Genomic DNA, 26,508 nt, shown 5'->3' on the forward strand with positions numbered 1-26,508 from the left:
AGATATAAAACACTTTCAAAAGTGAAATAAATGAAAAGATTATGATACTGTATATGTTGTATAGATATAAAAATAAGGAAAAACAAGCAAAAACTTACATGGTCCATAAGCTCACGAACCATCCCATTCCACTGCTGCGTGGCGTCATCCTTGACTCCATATTTTCCATCCTCCACCAATCTAATTTCATATTTAAATCCGAGGATTTCAGATAACTTTTGAAGTAGGTCAATGCAATAGCCTTCAAATCTTTCCTTTCCATAGAGTGGTTTATCAGATTTCTTAAACATCACATAAGGTTCTTCCTGTACAATAAAATGATTTTTCTGGCTTAGTTTGTCCATAATCCATAGTATGTTTGGCACTTCAATACTCTTTGCAAGGTGATGTAAAAAATCATTATTTAAATTGTAAACCCACATTTCTCATGTTATCTCAAACTGTTTTCAGAAATAACCTTAAGCAGAGGTAACTGGAGCAATCAATAAGCTATTTATAATTGACCATTTGAAAAATCTTACAAATGGTGTTGTGTTATCTTTGGCTCTTTTATTTACAGCTACAATTTCTTAGAGCGCTCTCTATTTTTGGTGCTGATTTTATACAATAGAATATTTTTATGCCACAAAAAGAGTTGCATAGTTGAAATGTTTCTAGTCTCAGAAAAAAATAATACAATATCCACTGTATTAATATTAATATTATTATTTACTAGCTGAAGAGCCCGGCGTTGCCCGGGCATAATAACTAACTGTAGTTAGTTATAACAAATTATAATGATTATATTGCACATAAAAACATTTCACATCATATATTCAACACTACAGATTTGCAACACAAATTAACTAAGCGATCACATAAGTATTGATAGTATTTTATTTTCCACTCAATCAAGAGCCTTTTGATAAACAACATTTTTGGCTTTTCCTTTTGGTGCAAAGATAAACAGATTTTTGGCAGTTCCAATTCTTGAACAGGCCACATAAAGTTGACCATAAGAAAAGCATGGAGATTGCAAATCAATCCCTATTACTTTCAAGGACTGTCTCTGAGCCTTGTTAATGGACATTGCAAATGCAAGTCGAAGTGGAAACTGGAGGTGTTTAAAATAAAAAGGCAAATCAGATGGAATGAGTGGAATTCTTGGAATGAAAATGTCCTCTCCTTTGGCACATTCTGTTGCTGATCTGTGTATCTAATCCTATCCTGTGTGATACCTTCTGCTGAGCCGTGTATCTATTCCTATCCTGTGTGATACTGTCTGCTGAGCTGTGTATCTAATCCTATGGGATACTGTCTCCTGAGCTGTGCATCTAATCCTAACCTGTGTGATACTGTCTCCTGAGCTGTTCATCTAATCCTATCCTGTGTGATACAGTCTGCTTAGCCATGTATATAATCCTATCCATTGTGGTACTGTCTGCTGAGCCATGTATCTAATCCTTTCCTGTATGATACTGTCTGCTGAGCCGTGTATCTAATCCTATCCTGTGTGATACTGTCTGCTCAGCCTTTTATCTAATACTGTACTGTGTGGTACTGTCTGCTGAGCAGTGTATCTTATCCTATTCTGTGTTGCTGACTGCTGAGCCGTCTTTCTAATCCTATCCTGTGTGATACTGTCTGCTGAGCTGTTTATCTAATCCTATTCTGTGTGATACCGGGCTCATCCCCCAGTCTGTGTCAGAGGGTTATCTGTGTAGGCACTGTAATAAATTGTGTTATCTCCAGCTCTACAGAAGGACAATATCACCATAGAAAGATAAGAATAATAGGCCTCAGTTACCACAATTGTCTGCAAGGAAAACTGTCGCTCATAGCAACCAATCACAGCTCAGCTTCTTTTAAAGAGCTCTGGTGAAATGAAAGATGCTTAGTGATTGGTTGCTATGTAGAGTGGGTGTGGCTGATACACACACACATATATATACATTCATTTTTATACATATAAATTTGTCTTTAAAGTACCATTAATACCTTCAAAAAGGTTACACACATGTACGCTATTAGCAATGCTTTTAAAGTAAATAAATAAATAATAATTATTACCGTATATACTCGTGTATAAGCCGAGATTATCAGCCCATTTTTTGGTCTGAAAATCCCACTCTCAGCTTATACGTGAGTCATATCCTGAGGGGTGGGCGGGGGAGCGGGGGTGTCAGAGACCATACTCACCTCTCCTGGCACTTCTCTGCAGCCCCTGCATCTCCCTCTGCCGTCTGCTTCCTGCATTCAGCGGTCACGTGGTACCGCTCATTAAACTCATGAATATGTGCATATTTAATGAGCACTACCACGTGACTGGTTGAATGTAGGAAGCAGACGGCAGAGGGAGAAGCAGGGGCTGCCGCTGCAGAGAAGACCTTGTACTAGGAGGGGTGAGTTTGACGGGGGCAGAGTGATATTCACCTGTCCCCATTCCAAGCCGTGCACCGCTGTGTCTCCGTGTCCTCCTGCTGTGATGGCAGAGGGCGCGCTGACATAGTCAGTGCGCACCCTCTGCTGTCAATGCAGAGATCCGGGAGACACAGTGGTGCATGGCTTGGAACCGGGACAGGTGAATATCGCCACTGCCAGGGGCTCAAGACACTGGCACCTAGTCCCCAGCGACAGAGAGGTGAGTATGTAATTTTTTTATTGCAATAGCAGCAGCAAATATGGGGTATTTATGGAGCATCTTATTGGGCAGCATTAACCCTTGTGGAGCAGCATATGGGGGGTATTTATGGGGCAGCATTAACCTTTGCGTAGCAGCATATGGGGGGTATTTATGGACCATCTTATGGGGCAGCATTAACCCTTGTGCATCAGCATATTATGGAGGTATTTATGGAGCATCTTATGAGGCAGCATTAATCCTTGTGCAGCAGCATATGGGGGTATTTATGGAGCATCTTCTTGGACCACCATTAACCCTCGGCTTATACGCGAGTCAATATGTTTTCCCAGTTTTTTGTGGCAAAATTAGGGGGGTCAGCTTATACACGGGTCGGCTTATACACAAGTATATATGGTACATTGAACTTTTTTATGATACTAGAAACATTTCAACTATGTTGTACTTTTTTGTGAAAAAAATGTTGTTTTGCATAAAAACAGCACCAAAAATAGAGAGCTTTCTAAGAAATTGCAGTCACAGATGCAAGAGCAAAAAAGAACACAGCACCTTGTTTATGTTATATATGTTTATGTTAGATATGTGTATATCTTAACAGTCAAATTTTTAAATGAAGGAATGTATATGAATATGGATATTTTTGGAATTTGCGCAGCTTGAATTTACCTAAATGACAGCCAACTGGCCACTAATTTGCTGAACCATTGAAGGAAGGCTGACAGAATGAAAAGAAAAAGTATAAAAAGGCAACTAATATTCATCTCACCAGTCACCCTTATGAATGCCATTTACCACCTGTTACCTTCTTCAATCTAACCTCCCTGTACATGCTCACTCTAAGGTCGTGATGTTGGATACTGAGAAGTGCGGGCAGTCAGAGAAGTGAGTGGCAAGGTGAATATTAGCTGTTTTTTTACATGTTATGTTTATTATGCTCCAGGTAAAATCTGCGTGATTTGGCAAATTTAAATCTTGTCAGATTTTATCATCTATAATATATACTGCTCAACTTTAAAACCGCAACATCAAAATTGAAAAGTTGTGTAATTGTGAGAATCACAGTATTGATAGACATGTAAATGATATGCAATGAAATAAAAAATGGAAACAATGTCATGCAAAGAAATACACGCACTTACATACCTTGGTATGCTATTAAGGAAATTATTATTGGTTGTATGAGAAATGTTCTGCCAGGCTGAATGCACTTAGATACACAAATTCTCAAGACCCACTGATATCAGCTTCTTTTGAAAATGCTGATAAGGGAAGTTCCACATGTGCTCAAAGGGAATCAAGTCTGGACTGCAGACTATGGAAGCATGTTTTGGCCACACAGGCTTCTCACAGTAGCATGAGTATCATGCAGTTAGGATTTTCTTTTGAAAAGCAGCTCCATGGACACTTTGGAGAAGACTATGTATCACTGGTCCCACCACCAAATCAATATAATGCTGATAAATTAGTGTATATAATGCCACCCAAACTATCCCAAGAACATGACCAGTGTGATGACCCTTATAAGGACTTCTCCATGGCATTGCCTACCTAGCTTTCCAGATCAATCATGAGCTATAATTGCATCAAAACAAAAATTGGACTCCTCTCACCACTTCAGTTTCCATTGTTTCATTCTAGCCTTCAGTCTCTATCAAGAGAACATGTTGACAATGCCATGTAGAGACCTTCACAATGGAACATCACATCAGTCTATGTCCCCTTCACACATATTGGTGATTCCTGTACTGGAAAAACCATTACTGGTAATATCCGTGGTCCGTGCATATGTGACATCCGTATACCCATTTGCTGTGCATGTGTCACATCCGTGTGCCATTTATGTACCCGTGTGACATGCAACTCTGAAAAGTACTACAGCTGTTCCCAGGTGCTTGGGTATTGAAGGCAGCTCTCATCATTATCACTTGGTCTCCCTGAGATTAGTGCAACCAGGCTACAATTATGGAAGTTGTATTCAGCACCTGCTGTGTAAATTGTGTGAAAAATTAAGAATTAAATAAAAAAATGGCATGGACTCCTGAGTAATTTTCATAACCAGCAGAGGAAAGCCATGGCTGGGGCTGAGGTTTATAATTTAAAAATGGGGACAACATTCCTAAAGGTTCTCAGGCTATTAATATCAGCTCACAAATGTTTGCTTAGCCTTTACTGGTTAGTTTAGGGGGGACCCCAGAAAAAAAATGACATAAGGTCCCCCTATAAATTCAAACCAGCAAAGGCTAAAGAGACAGCTGTGGATTGATATTAATAGCCTGGGAAGGAGCGGGGATATTTCCCACCTCCCAGGCTACAAACATCAGCCCTCAGCTGCCCGAGAAATGGCACATCCATGATGTGCCAAATCTGGGGCATAACCTTGCTCTTCCCACTTGCCTTGGTGCAGTGGCAAGAGGGGTAATAGGGTTAGGGTTGATGCCTGCTTTGTATTGTCAGCTGACATCATGCCAAGGAGTTAGTAATGAAGAGGTGTCTACAAAATGCCCTCATTACTAACAACATGGTAGCTTTGAAATAAATACACAGCAAGAACAAAATTATTTATTTGAAATAAATATTGCCCAACCCTCTTTTTCCCATTTATTACTTTAAACATGAAAATATTACTCACCTGTTCAATGGGAAGATAATCAATTTGTCCCACAGTGTAGTCCATCTCTGGCACATCTGGGTGTCTTGATGAATGGTGGCATGATGCGACCATTCACCCTAACATCCAGGAAACACTAAGCTGAGCTTGGGGTACAGTTTCAATGATGAGTGTTAATAGAGGTGGTAATAGAGCTATTCCCATGCTCAATAAACTGTGGTGACGTCAATTAAATGACTGCCAGCACTATCATAGATAGTTTTCTGGATGTCATGGTGAATGGTCACATCATGCTTGTGCTATTGATATGAGCCAGCATGGGCTAAACCATGGCCTACAGTGTTTTTAGATTTGTTTCTGATCAAGCATATATTGATTGCAATTGGTCACAAATTTCAAATGGAGCTGCATATCTTGATGGTTTGCATGCCCAAGTTCATTCAGCGTAGATCAACATTCCTAAAACAACCATAATTTACCTCATTAATAGCATGTGAAGGTATGTAAAAGCAAGTAGTGCTGCACAAAGTGATCATCCTTGATACTAAGTAAATCAAGATGTTTTAAAAATATGATTTTCCATTTTTTCATAATTTGCATACACCCATTTACTATTAGAAGTCTAGTTAAAGGTGGTATTCATGAAAGATTTGTGGCCAAAACAGTATTTTCAGCATTGACATAAGGCTAGGTGACTCAACTATGTATGAATGTATAGAAACTGAAGAACTAAAAAATTATAGCAGAACTGATGCATCAAAATTTGAAACCTTTGGCTATAACACTAGAAAGTTTCCTTACAGAAGGTCTGGAGAGCAATACAATATTTAATGCCTGCAGACAAAAGTGAGCTATGTGGAGGTTACGTGTAAGTTGTGGAGTGCATTTCAGCAAATTGATTTGGGGATTAATGGTGCCTTCAATACAGAGAAATACAGTTGGATATTTATCTATCATGCAGTACCATCATGGATTGGCTCCAAATGTATTCTGCAGCATTATAATGACATACAGACAATGTCATACATATATATACAGTGGCTTGTGAAAGTATTCACCCACCTTAGGTTTTTATTTATTATTTATTTTTTTACATTACAATCGGTGTTTAAATATTTCTCATTTGTGTCAGGTGCATCAGAACTGAAAAGTCTAAGATGGTGAAGTGAAGAGAGAAAAATATAGGCAAACATTAAATGTATCTGACCAAATAACTTAAATTTGGCATAGGCATATGAATTCACCCCTTTAGCTATGGAGCCCCTAAAAATATCTGGTGCAAGCAATTACCTTCATACGTCACATGCTTTATACTACCATTGCATTTTTTCAAATAAAATATTTCTCTCCTATCACCATATTCCATAAACTATTGCTTTAAATTTTTTTCTATTGATGGGGTGATGTGATGACTTGGTATTCTCAATCATACAGCAATTAGTTTGCAATGTATTTGATTTTTATTGTGAATGTAGGTGACCAAAAAAGTGGATAAATAGCATAAGAGTTAATAAAGAAAAACTAAGAATTTTATTGGGTTTTTATGTGATTTTTTTACTATTCTTATCTTATTGTTATTGTTTTAAATGTATTAATGTATTTTTTAGCTGTTTACATTGTTTTATTCTTCATCGGATTAGAATATGAAATCATCTGATGGCCATTGTAATACGCTACTTTACTTATGTATTGTAGTGTATCAGTAAAAAAATGACCAGTAGCCTTTCAAATAGCAAAGTTGTACATAAGTTTTCTTTTAGAGAACCCCTCGCCAGTTTTTTCACTTACATACAATGCCCATCATCTTTATGATCATCTTTATGATCAAATAATTTATGCATCTTGGTACATGTATAAAACACACTTTGGGAGGTATGCAGGGGCACCTCTGAGGATTAAACTCAGAGATACCCCTGCATACCTCCCAAAGTGTGTTTTATACATGTCCCATGATGCATAAATTATTTTGCCTAAAAGTTTGTTCACACACACTTACCAATATTGTAGTTACTATAAGTGAACGATTTGATAAGGAGTCTGTAATATTTGCAGGTTTTTCTTTTTGATTTTCTGTCATATTTAAGCCACTAGCAGGGTCCCATGTACCAATCTGTGTAATAAAAACATAGTTATTTACTATATACAATAACCAAACTAGATATACAATATATTATTGTTATTATTTTGTTTGCACAACTAACATAACATGTTGGAATCTGAAGAGGAAGCACTCTGAATACTGGGGAAAAGCTGTACTGCTGTGTTCACTGTGGTAAATTGCTACTTTTGTATTTATTGTGGAAAAGGGGGTTAAAATGTGCCAAATAAATTAATCTGGATAATGCTGTTTAATTAATCTGTCTAATTTTAAGACTGTCTAGTCATAGTTTACATCAACTGAAACTTGGCTTACATTTTACAAGAAATGTACTCCCCAAAGATGCTGCATTTTTTGGCACATGGTGTTATACATTAGGCCATGCCCCTTTTTCGATATGTGACCCCCTATTTCAGAGTGATCACACCTTTTGAAAACTAAATAGTACCTAAATTAAAACTCATACTACATAAGGTGCAAGTTAAAAAAAAGTTGGATTATTTTTGTTCACATTATACCAGAATTTTAGTGCAAATTTGTTCCCCATACTTACTTTGCTGGTAACAATATGTTTCACTCTCTTCAAGGTTAGATTTGTAAAATCCTATTTATTGAGCCTCTGGCACATTAGTTTCTGTTTTTCACAATATATATGCACCCCTGTTTTGAGGTTGCCAATCAGATACAGATTTTTAACATTATTGTATGTACGTCTTATGTACAAGTTACAAGTAACTGGCAAGGTATGGTTTGGTTGCCACATCAGATGACCTTATAACAGTGGAATCTTCTATGTAGTGACTGTACCACACAAGGTCCCAGGGCTGGCGTCAGCACCCGATGCACTCGGGCAGGTGCTGGTGCCTTGGACAAATGGGGAAGGCCCACTCACAACCGGGACTCTAGGGGTCATGGCCGCTCTTCCAGCAGATGTGCAGGGCCTCTTGTTTCTTCAGCACTGCTTGAGCAGTCACAAAAACAAACTTGACTGCATGCAGTGCACTGTATGGCTCTGTCTGCTAGTAATAACGAGGCCGAACAGACACACAAGCAGAATTAAAGGCACAGTCCCAACTTGACAGCATCATTATTAGCAGACACAGCAGCACTGTGCACTGTGCATGGTCATGTCATATTTTTGGAAAAAAAATCAGCAATCCTGTGAATTCAAATCCCAGACAATCTTTCCATTAATTGTTAGTTGGCAGAGCTTTGTGCTGCCAGTAGTGTTGAGCGATACTTTCCGATATTGAGAAATATCGGATTGGATTGGATCGGACCGATACCCAAAAAGTATCGCCGATTCCGATACCGGAAGCCCCATGCAAGTCTATGGGACAGAAATATCGGAATTAAAAAAACCCTTTTCTTTACTTGCACATCCAGTTCGGGAGGGGGGAAGAGTGTGGGCGGTGCGTGGGCGGACACTTTGCGTGTCTGTGTGCACGGGCGGGGTCTGTACGGGCCTCTCGGGGGTCTGTGCGGGCCTGCCGGGGGTCTGTGCGGGCTGCCGAGGGTCTGTGCGGGCTGCCGGGGGTCTGTGCAGGCCTGCCGGGGGTTGTGTGTGTGTGCAGGCATTGTTCGATGGGACTACAAGTGATTGACACATTAGCCAATGATGGGGACAGTAGTAGTCCCATCATCCGGCTAATGTGCTGAATGTAAAAAAAAACAAAAACATACATACTACATACATACAGTATGTATGTATGTTGTATGTAGTATGTATGCTTTTTTTTTTACATTCAACACTACTACTGTCCCATCATTAGCTAATGTGTCAATCACTGTCATTGTAGCAGGCATAGCCCGATGGGACTTGTAGCCCCATCGGACGATGCCTGCACACAAACAACCCCCGGCAGGCCCGCACAGACCCCCGGCAGGCCCGCACAGACCCCCGGCAGCCCGCACAGACCCCCGGCAGGCCCGCACAGACTGTGCATCATGATGCGCACAGACCGCGCATGATGATGACATCATTTCAGCAGCCAATCACAGCCACAACACTGGCTCATTGCATTATGGGAACTTCCGATTCCGGTATCCGATATTGTAAAAATATCGGTACTCGGTATCGGAATTCCGATACAGCAAATATCGACCGATACCCGATATTTGCAGTATCGGAATGCTCAACACTAGCTGCCAGTAAACTTGTTACATTATCCTAAGTCAGCAGGATAACACAACACATGAAGACTTTAGCCACACACATTCAGCCCTGCAATATTCAACAAGTAATCACAGCAAAGGAAATCTCTGCAGAGCTGGATGTATGTGACTGAAGTTTTGATATGTTGTGTTAACCTGCTGACTTTACTGGAAACACAGTGTGCCATGAAGTGCTATGCCAAATAATAAGCCCAAAGGATTCTCATAGAGAAGTTTGTGCCTACAAAGAAAGGAAACAGTGGTACTCAGAGTAATACCTGTGTTATCTGTGGCGTTATCTGTCCTCAGAGCTATCACAGCATGCTGTATGTGGTGTTACATAGGACTGAAGGTAACATCTACTACATTATCAGTTCTCAGTTACCAGTATGTGATCTGTTGTGTTATATAGGACTGCAGAGGACAGAATTATGAACCTTTGATTTTGGTGACCATTTCCTTAATTTTATAAGCAACAAAGTGAAACATAATTGGTAGTTATCTGCAAAAAATTTGGATGAGGTGGTGCGATGTTCTTAAAAAATGGGGTCTGTCCATGATTTCAGGTTCTTTTATTACCCCCAAAAATTGAAGAGTATTTCAACAAGCTCGGCTACAGCCTTATGGTGCAAAAGTACACGCTATTATCTATAAAGTTTTCCTAATGGTGAGAAAATGACAAATAGTCCATGTTTATGGTTGGAATCCTGGGAAGAGAGAAAAGTGCAGTATTTTGTGGGTGATTGGCACACAGTTACATTAAACTTGGGATTTTGTTGGACTGTGCATTTCATGGATGATCCATCCCCTTCTTCAAGGACAATCAAAGAGGATGTCAGTCCTGATCAGATTGTGGATAGTAGAAATAAGTATCAGGAAAGCAAGGAGTTAGTAATGCTGTAGATTAACAAAGGACTTGCTTAAGAATTTACTGGCTAAACTTTTAAGGGTGGGGGAGGAAGATGATTTTTTTAATATTTATATTTTAAAAATTATTTATTTTTGACTGGCGAGTGGTTATCAGGGGTTGAGGGATGTCATTCCAATTTTTACCCCAGTCAGCAGAAAAGCTAGAATCAAGTTGCACAGATGTAAAATTTAACTTGTCAAATAGATATGCCAAAGAAATTATAATTGTCATCTCCTATCTCAGTAGTGTAACTATTAGCGATGAGCAAGTATATTCGTTGCTCGGGTGTCCTCCGAGTATTTTGGTGTGCTTGGAGACTTAGTTTTAATCGCCTCAGCTGCATTATATGCGGCTGCTGGCCAGCCTGAATACATGTGGAGATTCCCTAACAAACAGGCATTACCCACATGTAGTCAGCCTGTCTAGCAGTTGCAAATCATGCAGCTGCGTCGCCAGAAACGAAATCTCCGAGCACACCAAAATACTCGGAGGTCACGCGAGCATGATTGGAAAAAAGCAAGCAACGCGTATACTCGCTCATCACTAGTAACTATCTCTATTTTCTAAAGACAGACTTCACCCATGAATAGATAATTTTAAAAATGATCAGTTCTGTGGAGAAAGAAGCAGATTTCTCAGATAAGATATATTACAAAGTTGCTTACTCTCACATGTGTTGTTGATTTATGAAATAAAAAGTTAAATGATGGTTACTTTTTAAGTTGTTGTTTACGCCTTTGACTGAGTTATTAGTTATAGTGAAATGCATACATTTTATGCAATTATTTGGGGAAAGTGAATAAAAATACTTTGTTAATATCTTGAAAATGCATGACTTGGTGGCACATCGTCAAGATCATTTAATACCGCTTAAACCTGAAGATGCCTTAATTAGATGTGGTAATAGCTACAAGTACAATTCTACAGTCTACTAGTAAAGGTACCCCTATTTTACAAAAAAAAATTGTGCTAAACAGACAGAGTTATATGTTTCAAAATTATTTTTAAAATTGAAAGTAACATCTTTTGCATAAATAACTTTAGAAATTAGATGTAGAAATACATGTTTTGTATTATGCAATTTAGTAATAAATCAGATTCAATTATCCAGTAAATATTGCTCAGGGAAACTAATGCTTTTTAATTTACCTTTAACAGTTTACTTGGACTGAAAAACACTCCTGGGCATGTTCATTAGTGTTTTATTGTATTGCTAATAGCTTAAATTTAATTGAATATCCCAAACTGAAGGAAACTATACAGAACTAAAACATCAAAAGTAACCCTCTTTAGATTACAATTCAATATTTTGTAAATCTCTGAGTCCATAGGTTGAACATCAAGTACCTTTTCAAGGCCTTCTTCCTTGAGACTGATCACATCTAAATCAAAGTCAGTCCGTAAGCCATTGGTTTTGTTAAATGTTATTCTGCCTGTGAGACCTTCCCAGTGAGCCTAAGGAAGAAAATAACAATTAGCCTTTGTAAAGTATGAGAAAGTATTCATATTAAATGTTTCAAAACAGTAAGAGAAAAGTTCATTATGTTAGCTGTTTGTCACGGTCCATGTCTTTCATACAGAGTAAATGGATTTTACATTTTCATTTATTTTTTTTACAGCAAATTTGCATGAATTATAATTTGAAGACCTACCTCTTTTATGAGGTTTATAAACCTAGAACCAAATCTCCAAGGTTTATGCCGATTACATTGTAAGGAACTAACTGTCATTTGGGGAAATTGTTGGACAGCCACTGAGACCACGTGCACTGCATCATACATCAGTGCTGCATCAGTCTGAAATATAAGAACAGAAAATATGTTTGGATGAGATTTTGAAGATATAAAATTCACTTTTTTAAAAGTTTAGCAAAAATTACACAAGTAGTTAAACACTGCTAAACTGTACAACTTCTTTAAACATAGTTTCTTAGTGCAGGAATTCATATGGCACAGTACACCTGTTGGTCTATTCCTTTCATTTCAAGAGAAAATTATTTTTCATTTTTCTTCTATTTAATCAATCACTTCAGCTAGCATATCACAAAACCTCCTAGTATATATAACATTAGTAAAAAACCTGCAAACATAGACATATGTTTAGTGTATTTTACTTTTTTCCATTTTCTGGAAGCGTACATGCAGAATACAACAGTTATCAATTTAGAATGTTTCATCACAATAGATATTTATATGAATATTTAGTCCCTTTATTACATCTGCTGTGCATATATGAAGCTCACTCTCAGCCAACACTTGCTTCTAACAACAATGACGAGAGTTAGCTCAGATTGCTGGTCTAAGGCCAGATTCATATTGCGTTATGGCAGTCCATTTAACGCATCCATTACATAGCGGCATTAACGTGATGTAATGGAGGTATTAAAACACCCATAGACTGCCATAACGTAGCGCATCGCTAACGCATGTCCTAATTGGCATGCGTTAGCGATGTGCCGTCATTCTGTGATGGACCCTCGGATGCGGTCAGCAGCATTCAAGGATCCGATCGTGATCGCGTTAAGGGAGTAGCGTTAGCGCAGTTAGCGCAGTCCATTTAACGCATGCGTTGAACGGACAGCTCTAACGCAATTTGAACCTGGCCTAAGAACTTATGTGCTACTCTCAATCTCTGACAGCGATACTTGAGTCAAGTGATCTGGGGCAGGAGACCATTGTAAAGCCAATTGCACCCCTGTGATGTGAATGAAAAATGTTAATGAGTTGCCATGGTTGCCCTTATGAGATTTCTCATCATAGGAGATCATTAATTTTACTACATACTGCAAATACTTCACTATTACAATATATAGTACAAGTCTTCTAGGAACTTAGTTCCATAGAGGATGTCTACAGAAAAAATTTTACTGGGATTTAGTAAGACTGAAAACTGGGGATTTTGCAAGAGCTTCAAGAAATCATATTAACTTTTGCTCAGCAGTACATGTTAAGCAATATGACATGCAAGTACGCTGTCAATACACAGAGAGACTGCTAAATTATGTACGCTCCTAAATAGGAAGGAAATGTGCAGATTAACTTATATTTCAGGACAAAGTGGTTGGACCAATGGTTGGACAATAATAGTTATTATGATAAGGGAAATATTGCATGTTTTTAAAACAGAAATTACAATCTCATTTATTAATTCAATACAAACTGTGTATTAGAAATACATTACACTGATATTTATTATAAACATAAAATCTTTATCCTAGCATTATTGTTTTGTATTATCCATGATGAATTAAATAATTCATCCAGAATGTGAAGTAGCCAAAAAATATGGGGAAACCCATATTGAGCCGTACAACAAAGCATGCACTATGATTGTCAGTAGCAACATCTTGTCATTCAGAAGCTTTCACATGAAGCACAAGGTATGTCATTGTGAGGAGCCTATCATTATTTCAGTTGACAGTTCTTTTTCTTAAAATGTGTCTTAGGCATTCCTGAAATATACAGAACTATCATTAAAAGTTATAGGACATAAATTCTAGTGAACTGTCAGCAATAAAGTGCAGAAAATGTGTATTTATAATGCCTGCTTGATCTTCAAAGAAATCACAGTGATTGGCACATGACAACTTTAGTATGCTGATTATCGAACTATTAATTTATGTGGGAAATGGCATAGAAAAGTAGGGAAAGGTTATTCCTCTTCGATTCACTATTTATGTATTTTACCTATACAAATATTAAAATAATCATTTCATGTTTACATGTAGTACTAAATGTAATTCATATTTTCACCTTCCATGTTTCATTAATGAGTGGTATCATATTATGTACAGTTGAGGGAGTTTGTCAATACATTTCATTACACATGCACAGTGCATAAATACAGACTGCATTCCCTATAGCCTCAGACTTCATTTTTTAAAGAGGATCTATGATAAAAAAAATAAATATGAACATCAACAACATGACCCTATACCTGTCCAGTCCTTGATGCATCTTCTTTTCACTGCTGAATCCCCAGGATTCCATATGCTTAGCTAAAATTTCCAGCTCTTTTGAGATTCTGAAGGTTTCTGTGTAAGTCCACGTTAGGTCACACAACATCATGGTATCACAATGTGTGCCACGGCCATGTGCACACATGCTCAGAACCTTCCTGGGCCTCATCAAAGCTGGAAGTCCTGGGGATATCAGCACTCTGGGATATGATAAGAATATACAATATAGACTGGTTGGGTGACTTCGTGGAGTATAGGGGCAAGAGAGTTGTACGGTAAGGTAAGTATAAGTTTTTTTTATGCATTTTTTTTTTAAATGTGTTCAGAAAATGATCTATTGGTTAAGCAAGGTTTATAAGTTAAAAGTGTTTTTAATTGATTTGTTGTCAGATTGCCATACAATATGAAAAAAATGGTAAGCACCAATAAAGCCTAATTACAGTAGGTCTGAATCACAGCACATACATAAAGCAATAGTTAGCAAGCACAGTGAAAAATTACACTTGACCACATTTTGGCACCACTAGCATCATCTAACCAAAGTACTGCAAGGAGTATATAATATCTTAGAGTTTCTTGAGGTAAGTGTTTCAGAGACTTGCACAAGAGATCATATCCTGCCTGCATGACTTAACTTCCCATTTGCTTCATTTTTACAAGCCCTTCTTAAGTGGTTCGAGATGCACATTGTAATGCAAGGATTCTTTCATTTATTAGCATAGTAATGCCTGCTGTTGTCTCTTGCTAATTGCTTACTCAGCAAAGAAAACTTGTCCTACATCCCAGTACACACGTCCAATGTATCCACATCTGGTCATAGGGTTGGCGGATTGCACTAAATTAAAATAAATTATAAAGTGCAATCGCAACCCGGGGTCCACTGTGCAGAGATGATTAACTGCTGATAGTCAACAATGATGGAAACTAAACAGCGTTGATTGCTTGAACACAGCGTGTTAACGCCACACAGTGTAAATGGAACACTGAGTACCAAGCCCTGTTACTTCACAGAGCGGTACTGAACAAAAGAGTACTAAGTGCAATACCATGTTAAATGTCACAGGGATAAAGCATGTGAAACTTATCTGATGCTAGATATGATAACCTCTAGACTAAAGGGGCCTTTACACGTAGTGATATCGCTAGCGATATCGCTAAAGCGCCACCGACTTTGTGAAGCAGGAGCGATATCGCTAGCGATATCGCTATGTGTGATACTTACCTCCGACCGGCTCCCCCGCTGTCTGTCGCTGATCGCGTGAGATCGTGCAGCTCCATTTCTTGTCGTGTGCTTAATGCTGGGCTTCCTGCTGGCGCCGACGAGCGACGCGTGGACGCGGGTGGGAGGACGTCAGGATTGCCGCGTCTGAAAGGTAAGTAACGACCGCTGCTGCATCGCTACATCGCTGTGAGATCTGCCTGTGTGGCAGGTCACTAGCGACCATTTAGCGATGCACCAGCGATCCTGATTGGGTCGTAATGTTGTCGGGATCGCTGGTGCATCGCTAAATGTAAAGGGGCCTTTAGGATTGGACTTGCCCAGTAACTCAACTGTGCTAACTGCACATATGAAGGAAACTGGTGCTAAGCCGAGAGACTAATTTCTGCCCACTGACGCTAACTGCCTGCCTACGAGTGCAGTTGCAGAGCTTAGACAGATTCACACAACCAGCAGACAGAATGGTAGAGTATCCACACTCATAAAACCAAAACAAAGAAGATACTAGCGAACCGGCATGCACCTCTGAAAGCCTTTTATACACTAAAATCCACCTCAAACACACACTTAGCTGGCCGTGACATTGCCCGCAGGCCAATCCGGAGCTGCCACATCACCAGAGCAGGTGACATCCGACCACAATGAGAAATGCCACATCACAGACATGACTTTAAAAACTACCGTCTTCCACTCTCTGACCATAACCTTATTTCCTTATTTATCAAGAACTGTTTCAACACTCAAGACACCCCAACTTACCACACACATAGAAATCTGAGTGATAATAATGCCCAGCAGCTTATGAACAATCTACAGTTATCTTTAGCTCTCATCTCCTCTCTCTCCTTTCCAGACTCAGCATTGTCACATTATAGCAATACATTGCAGAGCACCCTGGATAAAGCAGCACCTGCTACACGCAGAATGACCTTGCATAGATGGCAGCCCTGGAACACACTGCAAACATGTTTTCTCCAGCGCTGCTCAAGGTGTGCTGAGCGTCTGTGGAGAAAATCACTTTCATCAGAAGACTTCATCCACCATCATGACATCTCTAGCCAACAATCCAAAATGACTCTTTGAAACCTTCCACTCGGTACTGAGCCCTAAAGTAGAGATCCCCATCATCAAACTAAGTGCTGACAATGCAGCCACTTATTTTCTACAAAAAATCAATCTGCAAAGAGATTTTTGCTCTACCCCCTCAGAGCCTGGATCCCCTTCCCTCACACACCTGAAATTCACTTTCCATCTTCAAGCCCGACAAAGAAGTGACCAGACCCTTCACATCTCCTTCAGTCCCTATGCCCAGCTGTCACTACCCACCTAACTAAAATAGTTAACCTGTTTCTTTTGGTATCTTTCCCTATTCATTCAAACATGCCATCATAAACCCTTTTTAAACATCCCTGGATGAGAACTGTGCTGCTAACTACAGACTGGTCTCTAATATTCCTTTCATCTCTAAACTCCTATAATGCTTGGTCCACTCCCATCTCAGCTGTTATCAGAGTACTCTCGTCTAGACCCTTTACATTCTGATTTCTGCTCTTCACACTGTTGAAACTACCCTTACTAATAGTCACAGGAAAGAACAAATAATTCCAGCAGATTTTTCTTACTTGGCAATTAAAATCTATTTTATTGTATCATTTTAAAATAATTCATTTGGCAGAAATCCTAGGTATACACAGGGGGATCAAAAAAATGACATACTGCTGCTATATGCATGCAGACAACGCATTTCAACCTTCTTAGGTCTTCTACTAGGTCTCAAATTTGAGCAGTGTCCAACATAGTAATATACCCTGCTCTTAAGAAATCAATCCAATTAGGAATCTGGTAATTTACATAACTAAAATAGGATGTATACCCTTATACTGCAGGGATAAAACTTTGCTATATGTTGAGTGTGCTGGAGTTTAAGAAGCATATTGCTGCATAGTGCCCTTTATTTTTTACATATATCATGCATGTCAAAATCTGTTAGGTCTGTTAATTTTCACAGACACACTATTAGTCTAATTATTCATGAGCAGATAAATTTGACCATCATTTTTAAAAATTAAGAAGACCTAAGAAGGTCGAAACGTGTTGTCTGCACGCATATAGCAGCAGTGTGTCCTTTTTTAATCCCCCTGTGTATACCTAGAATTTCTGCCAAATGGATTATTTTAAAGATGATACAATAAAATGCATTTTAATTGCCAAGTAGGAAAAATCCACTGGAATTATTTGTTGTTTCCTGTGGCTATTGCATGATGGGTGTGCCTCTCCCATCTCAACTCCGTGTGGCTTCCTGGCAGTGAGTGGATCTCCTAAAAACGACTGACTGGGTGAGCTGGCTATAACTTCTATTGTTTGGACATACCCTTACTAATGTCTCCAATGTGACAGCACAATCCATAAAGTCATTTTAGAGGCAGAATACCCCATCAATCTAACATCATAACACATATCCTTATAAATTGTAAGGAGAAAAAGGGTACATTGCAAAACGAGTATCTTTTAAATCTTCCAATTTTAATGAAAACATTTTAAAAAAATTATTACAATAGAAAATTTAAGCAAAAGGAAACAATATTATAACAGTGTATCAATCATTGTGTGCTGTATTTAAGTTAATAAATTAAATAAATTAAAAATATCAATACCACATATTAAAGACAAGTTCACATTTGTGTTTTTTATAAATATCAGACTCCAAAAAATGTTACAAGATATTAATTGTTCCCACTGACTAGTGCTGCAAAATCTCAAATGGCTAATTACAAAATGCAGGTGCGTTGTTGATTAGCAAGAGATTTGCTTAGTACGAAAAAAGAGTATATATAGATGTCATGACAAGTGACCTGTCAGTCTTAAGTGCTAGGGATCACAAATATCATTATAGAACCACATTCAGTCAAAAAGAGGTAGAAGAGTAGAACAAAGTAAAGTTAATGTACTTACAAAGTGTCTTGTGCTTTATGAGGTCGATACAGCGCACCACCACCTCGACAACGCCATTTCACCTATGCTTTCTCAAAAGGGACCATTCGCATTATGCCACCATTCAATCTGACATCCAGAACACAGTGGAGCGTGTAGATGATCACCGGAGGAGATAGTTCAGTCCCATGCACATCCTGCAGTTCTCATCGTGAGAACTGCAGTGTATGCGAAATTCCGGCTCAAACAAGGTCCACCTTTATTTAAATTAGTACGCATGCATAGTAAGCTGCGTTCTCACACTTACGATGCATGAGACTAAGAAGATAATGTGGTTTTACCACAACAATTGATAGTGAATGGGTAATTTACACAGCAGAGACTGAGCGTCTCTGCTACATAAATAGATATGTAGGAAAAATGCGCCGCATGTCCGTCTCCGCAGGGAAGCCAGAGGCGTCCATGCATGCATAGGGGAGATGGAATTTCTTGAAATCCCATCAACTATGCTGTAACATCTGGCTTCTGCGGGTTTGACGCTGAGGAAGTACGCAACGTCCAACGCACAGCATTAACTGACCATGAGAATGTACCCAAACACAGAACTTTCCTTTATTCCTCGTATCAATCGTTCATGTCACCTGCACCTAAAAAAAACTCTCCAGAACCCGACCATTTCACACCTTTAAAACTGCAAAAACTCTTACTGTCACTCTTTTGTCTGTACTACTGCAACTTTCTTGTAATCGGTCTCCTTCTAACCAAACTCTCTCCTCTCCAATCCTTCCTGAATGCAGCAGCCAGGGTCGTATTTCTATCATGCCACTTCACCAACATTTCTTCCATGTGCCAGTCATTGCACTGTTTACCTATTCACTACAGAATACATTACAAACTCATCTCTCTTATCCACAAAGCTCTGCATAGTTCTGCTCCACACTGTATCTCATCACTCATTTTTGTTTATCATCCTTCTCATGCAACTGATCTAAGACTAAGATTCTCCATAACCTGAACCTCACACCTCTGTCTCCAAGACTTCTCTCATGATGAGCCAAATGTCTGAAATGCACTACCCCAAATGATCTGACTAATATCTAACCCTTATGCTTTTAAGCTTTATTTAAATACATCTGTTTAGACAAGTCTATCACCTCAACTCACTAACCTATCTCTCCCCTATTCTATCCAAAATGTTAATCATTATCTTCTCTTGCCTATTCCTCTGTCTCCTCTGTGCACCAAACAGCACACAGTAACTATACTCAAACATTTCCTGGTTGATGAAAAAATCATGCAGATTAAACCCTTATTTAATATAATGATGACTGGATAGTACATAAAAAGCACATTCTATCTATTGTGTCCCCTTATCTCATTATAGATTGTGAACTTTTCAGCAGGGCTCTCACTATTATATGAGCTGGACCAGCCTGCATCTGTCTGTGCTCATCTGCATATCAGCAGGGCCACTTTGCATCTGCCACTGCTCATCTGTTTACCAGCCTTTCCACCATGGCATCTGTCAGTTCCATTCTGTATACCAGATGGCCAAGCCTTCACCTGCCAGTGTTTATCTGCATACTAGCCAGTCAAGACCCATTGGTCTGTGCTAATCTCTATACCAGCCATACCAGCCTGCACCTGCCAGTGCCTATCTGTATACCACTCTGTACCTGCCAGTGCCTATCTGGATACCAGTCGGACCCACCTGTATATGTGATTCCTGCGATCCTACAGCGCATGTCTACATCTACTATCCCCTCATTTCAGGCCATTCCAGCTATCAGTCCCTTAGGGGTCAGCTGGAGTAGCACCTGTTGTTCATTGGGAGCCAAGCCAAACCCCACCATCAGAGGCTCTAGTGAAATGTCAAGTGCTAGCCTAGTCATGCCCCTCCAGGCTCTCCTCGGACCATGGCACAGTGGTTGCACCATTGCCATTACACTGTACATGTACCTACTTAACTATAAAATTATGTGGAATATGTTGGTGCTATATACGGTAAATAAAAAATATGATCATATTATTTCCGCATTGCTGGGATTGAGTGCAATTTAGATTTTATTAGAATATTTTTTTATTAACTCATAATATTGTTTATGTCATTGTTGCTGCAAATGTTAAGCCAGCACATTTTAAGTTTGTGTTCAGAGATATTTTTCATTAGATGGTGGCATACCCAAATGTGAATTCAGTGCTTGATAGGAAACCATTCAGGATTTGTTTGTGTCACATTCATACACACTATATATTTAAAACTTTTCAATATTATTATATAAAAAAAAAAATCAGAAATCTTGCAATTTTCACACTAGTCCTACCATCAAACTCCTAAATTCTGTTCTGCATACAGACAGGGTGGCAAAAATGGGTAAATACTAAATACAATGGGTGCGGAAAGTATTCAGACCCCTTTAAATATTTCACTCTTTGTTTCATTGCAGCCATTTGTTAAATTTAAAAAAAATCATTTTTTTCTCATTAATGTACATTCTGCACCCCATCTTGACTGAAAAAAACAGAAATGTAAACATTTTTGCAAATTTATTAGAAAAGAAAAACTGAAATATCACATGGTCATAAGTAGTGTTGAGCATTCCGATACTACAAATATCGGGTATCGGCCGATATTCGCTGTATCGGAATTCCGATACCGAGTACCGATATTTTCTCAATATCGGATACCGATATCGGAAGTCCCCATAATGCTATGAGCCACTGTTGTGGCTGTGATTAGCTGCTGAAATGATGTCATCATGATGCGTGGCCTGTGCGCATCATGATGCGCGGTCTGTGCCGACTGCGGGGGGTCTGTACGGGCCTCTCGGGGTCCTGTGCTGGCTGTCGGTGGTCTGTGCCGGCTGCTGGGTGCCTGTGCCGGCTGCCGGTGGTCTGTACGGGCCTCTCGGGGGCCTGTGCCGGCTGTCGGTGGTCTGTGCAGGCCTCTCGGGGGCCTGTGCCGGCTGTCGGTGGTCTGTGCCGGCTGCCGGCTGCCGGTGGTCTGTGCGGGCCTGCTGGGGGTCTTGTGTGTGTGCAGGCATCATCCGAGGGGACTACAAGTCCCATCGGGTGATGCCTGCTACAATGACAGTGATTTACACATTAACCAATGATGGGACAGTAGTAGTCCCATCATCCGGCTAATGTGTTGAATGTAAAAAGAAAAAAAACATACTACATACATACTACATACATACTACATTCATACAACATACATACATACTACATACATGCTACATATATACTGCATTCAAACAACATAATATATACTACATACTACATACATGCTATATATATACTACATTCATACAACATACATATATACTACATACATGCTACATATATACTACACTCATACAACATACATATATACTACATACATGCTACATATATACTACATTCATACAACATACATATATACTACATTCATACAACATACATATATACTACATACATGCTACATATATACTACATTCATACAGCATACATACTACATACTACATACATACTACATATATACTACATTCATACAACTTACATATATACTACATACATGCTACATATATACTACATTCATACAAAATACATACTACATACATACTACATATATACTACATTCATACAACATACATACTACATACATGCTACATATATACTACATTAATACAACATACATATATACTACATACATGCTACATATTTACTACATTCCTACAACATACATATATACTACATACTACATACATGCTACATATATACTACATTCATACAACATACATATATACTACATTCATACAACATACATATATACTACATACATGCTACATATATACTACATTCATACAGCATACATACTACATACTACATACATACTACATATATACTACATTCATACAACTTACATATATACTACATACATGCTACATATATACTACATTCATACAAAATACATACTACATACATGCTACATATATACTACATTCATACAACATACATATATACTACATACATGCTACATATATACTACATTCCTACAACATACATATATACTACATACTACATACATGCTACATATATACTACATTCATACAACATACATACTGTATACACTACATGCTACATACATACTACATACTACATGCATGCTACATATATACTACATTCATACAATACATACATATAGACATACAGTACATATAACATAGAGTACATACTCACCATCACTTTGATCCCCGATGCCAGTGTCATCTATGAAAGAAATTAGAAAATAACAAACAAGGCATATACTTACCCTGATCCGCAGAAATCCTTGAGGGTCCCACGCCGATTTGCCGTGGAGAACAGCAGCATCAGCTGATGCGACCGCTCTCTAGGGGCTTCAATAATCCAATGACGGAAGGTAGGTAATCCTTCCGCACTGTATTCCTCTGCCACTGTTAAAAAAATAGTTCCTAGTCTCACTTTATGGAAAAAGCTGTGTGAGAAAGTTCCCACGCAGCTTTTGCCATAAAGTGAGACTAGGGACTATTTTTTTACAGTGGCGGAGGAATACAGTATGGAAGGATACCTACCTTCCGTCATTGGATTCCTGGAGCCCCCTGGAGAGCGGTTGCATCAGCTGATGCTGCTGTTCTCCACGGGAAATCGGCGTGGGACACTCGTAGATTTCTGCGGATCAGGGAGTATATTGCTTGTTTGTTATTTTCTAATTTCTTTCATAGATGACACTGGCTTTGGGGAACAAAGTGACAAGTGATGGTGAGTATGTACTATATGTTATATGTACTGTATGTCTATATGTATGTATTGTATGAGTGTATGAATGTATTGTATGCAGTATGTATGTAGTATGTAGTATATATGTATGTTGTATGAATGTAGTATATACGTAGCATGTATTTAGTTTATATGCATGTTGTATGAATGTAGTATATATGTAGCATGTATGTAGTATATATGTATGTTGTATGAATGTAGTATATATGTATTATATATGTATGTTGTATGAATGTAGTATATATATAGCATGTATATAGTATATATGTATGCTGTATGAATGTAGTATATATGTAGCATGTATGTAGTATGTATGTATGTTGTATGAATGTTGTATATATGTAGTATGTATGTAGTATGTATGTATGTTGTATATATGTAGTATGTATGTAGTATGTATGTATGTTGTATATATGTAGTACGTATGTAGTATATATGTAGTATGTTTGTAGTATGTATTTATTTTTTTTTACATTCAACACATTAGCTGGATGATGGTACTACTACTGTCCCATCATTGGCAAATGTGACGATCACTGTCAGTGTAGCAGGCATCGCCCGATGGGACTTGTAGTCCCATCGGACAATGCCTGCACACACACAAGACCCCCGGCAGGCCCGCACAGAACACCGGCAGCCGGCACAGGCCCCCGGCAGCCGGCACAGACCACCGACAGCCAGCACAGGCCCCCGAGAGGCCAGTACAGACTACCGGCAGCCGACACAGCCCCCCCGCAGCCGGCACAGACCCCCAACAGCCGGCACAGGCCCCCGAGAGGCCCGTACAGACCACCGACAGCCAGCACAGGCCCCTGAGAGGCCCCTACATACCATCGGCAGCCGGCACAGGCCCCCGGCAGCCGGCACAGACCACTGACAGCCGGCACTGGCCCATGAGAGGCCCGTACACACCACCGACAGCCCGCTCAAACCCCGCCTGCACACACAGACACGCACAGTGTCCGCCCACGCACCGCCCACACTCTTCACCCATCCCAAAAGGGTTTTTTTTAATTCCGATATTTCAGTCCCATTGACTTTAATTGGACTTCCGGTATCGGAATCGGCGATACCGATACTTTTTTGTGTATCAGGCCGATCCATTCCGATCCGATACTTTTGAATATTGGATGGTATCGCTCAACCCTAGTCATAAGTATTCAGACCCTTAGCTCAGTATTGAGTAGAAGAACCCTTTTGAGCTACTACAGCCATAAGTTTTCTTGGGAAAGATGCAAAAAGTTTTTCACACCTGTATTTGGTGATTCTCTGCAATTCTTCCTTGCAGATCCTCTCCAATTCTATCAGGTTGGATGGTGAACGTTGGTGGAAAGCCACTTTCAGGTCTCTCTAAAGATGCTAAATTGGGTTTAGGTCAGGGTACTGGCTGGGCCAGTCAAGAAGGGTCACAGAGTTCTTCTGAAGCCATTACTTTGTTATTTCTGCTGTGTGCTTAGGGTCATTGTCTTGTTGGAAGGTGAACTTTTGGCCACGTATGAGGTCCAGAGCACTCTGGAAGAGGTTTTGATCCAGGATATCTCTGTACTTTGCCACATTCTTGTTTTCTTCAATTGCAACCAGTTGTCCTGTCCCTGCAGCTGAAAAACACCCCCATACCATGATGCTGCCACCACCATGTTTCACCATTGGGATTGTATTGGCAGGTGATGAGCACTGCCTGGTTTTTTCCACACATACCGCTTAGTATTATCACCAAAACATTTATCTTCATCTCATCAGACCAGAGAATCTTATTTCTCAAAGTCTGGGAGTCCTTCGTGTGGTTTTTTACGCAAACTCTATGCAGGCTTTCATATGTCTGGAGCTGAGGAGAGGCTTCCATAAAGGCCTGACTGGTGGAGGGCTGCAGCGATAGTTGACTTTGTGGAACTTTCTCCCATCTCCCTACTGGATCTGTGGAGCTCAGCCACAGTGATCTTGGGGCTCTTCTTTACCTCCCTCACCAAGGATCTTCTCCCACAATTGCTCAGTTTGGCTGGACGGACAGGTGTAGGAAGACATCTGATCGTCCAAAATGTCTTCCATTCAAGGATAATAAAGGTCACTGTGCTCTCAGTAACCTTAAGTACTGTAGAAATCTTTTTGTAACCTTGTCCAGATCTCTGCCTTGCCACAATTCTGTCTCTGAACTCCTTGCCCAGTTCATTTAACCTCATGATTCTCATTTGGTCTGACATGCACTGTGAGCTGTGAGGTATTATATAGACAGATGTGTGCCTTTACAAATCAAGTCCTATCAGTTTAATTAAACACAGCTGGACTCCAATGAAGGAGTAGAACCATCTCAAGGAGGATCACTAAGAAATGGACAGCATGCTACTTAATCCCTTAACCCCCAAGGGTGGTTTGCACGTTCATGACCGGGCCAATTTTTACAATTCTGACCAATGTCCCTTTATGAGGTAATAACTCTGAAATGCTTCCATGGATCCCAGTGATTCTGACATTGTTTTCTTGTGACATATTGTACTTCATGATAGTGGTAAGATTTCATTCAAATAACTTGTGTTTATTTGTGAAAAAAATGGAAATTTGGCAAAAATTTTGAAAATTTCGCAATTTTCCAACTTTGAATTTTTATGCCCTTAAATCACAGAGATATGGCACACAGAAAACTTAATAAATAACATCACACATATGTTTACTTTACATCAGCACAATCTTGGAACCAAATTTTTTTTTGTTAGGAAGTTATAACAGTTAAAAGTTGACCAGCGATTTCTCATTTTTGCAACACCATTTTATTTTTACGGACCACATCACATTTGAAGTCACTTTGAGGGTTCTATATGAGAGAAAATACCCAAAAGTGACACCATTCTAAAAACTGCACCCCTCAAGGTGGTCAAAACCATATTCAAGAAGTTTATTAACCCTTCAGGTGCTTCACAGGAATTTTTTGAATGTTTAAAAAAAATGAACATTTAAATTTTTTACACAAAAAAATTAATTCAGATCCAATTTTTTTATTTTTCCAAGGGTAACAGGAGAAATTGGACTGCAAAAGTTATTGTGCAATATCTCATGAGTACGCTGATACCTGATATGTGGGGGGAACCACTGTTTCAGCGTATGGCAGAGCTCAGAAGGGAAGGAGCGCTGTTTGACTTTTTCAATGCAAAATTGGCTGGAATTCAGATCGGACGCCATGTCACGTTTGGAGGGCCCCTGATGTGCCTAAACAGTGGAAACCACCCACAAGTGACACCA

General features: G+C 39.3%; 1 protein-coding gene across 1 annotated transcript in view; it reads right to left on the reverse strand.

Annotated features, from left to right (window-relative positions):
- Window positions 1-26,508, reverse strand: part of GRIK2 (glutamate ionotropic receptor kainate type subunit 2) — a 1,148,051-nt gene that overhangs the window by 404,317 nt on the left and 717,226 nt on the right. Inside the window, exons 7-10 of the mRNA XM_073589495.1 lie at window positions 12,043-12,186; window positions 11,738-11,845; window positions 7,225-7,338; window positions 99-305 (exon numbers count right to left, since the gene is read on the reverse strand). Coding sequence (XP_073445596.1) covers window positions 99-305; window positions 7,225-7,338; window positions 11,738-11,845; window positions 12,043-12,186 — 573 coding nt within the window. The remainder of the gene's footprint in view (window positions 1-98; window positions 306-7,224; window positions 7,339-11,737; window positions 11,846-12,042; window positions 12,187-26,508) is intronic.

The sequence above is a fragment of the Dendrobates tinctorius genome, unplaced genomic scaffold, assembly GCF_039654945.1.
Source record: "Dendrobates tinctorius isolate UK_male_01 unplaced genomic scaffold, ASM3965494v1 ptg000111l, whole genome shotgun sequence".
NCBI lineage: Eukaryota > Metazoa > Chordata > Amphibia > Anura > Dendrobatidae > Dendrobates > Dendrobates tinctorius.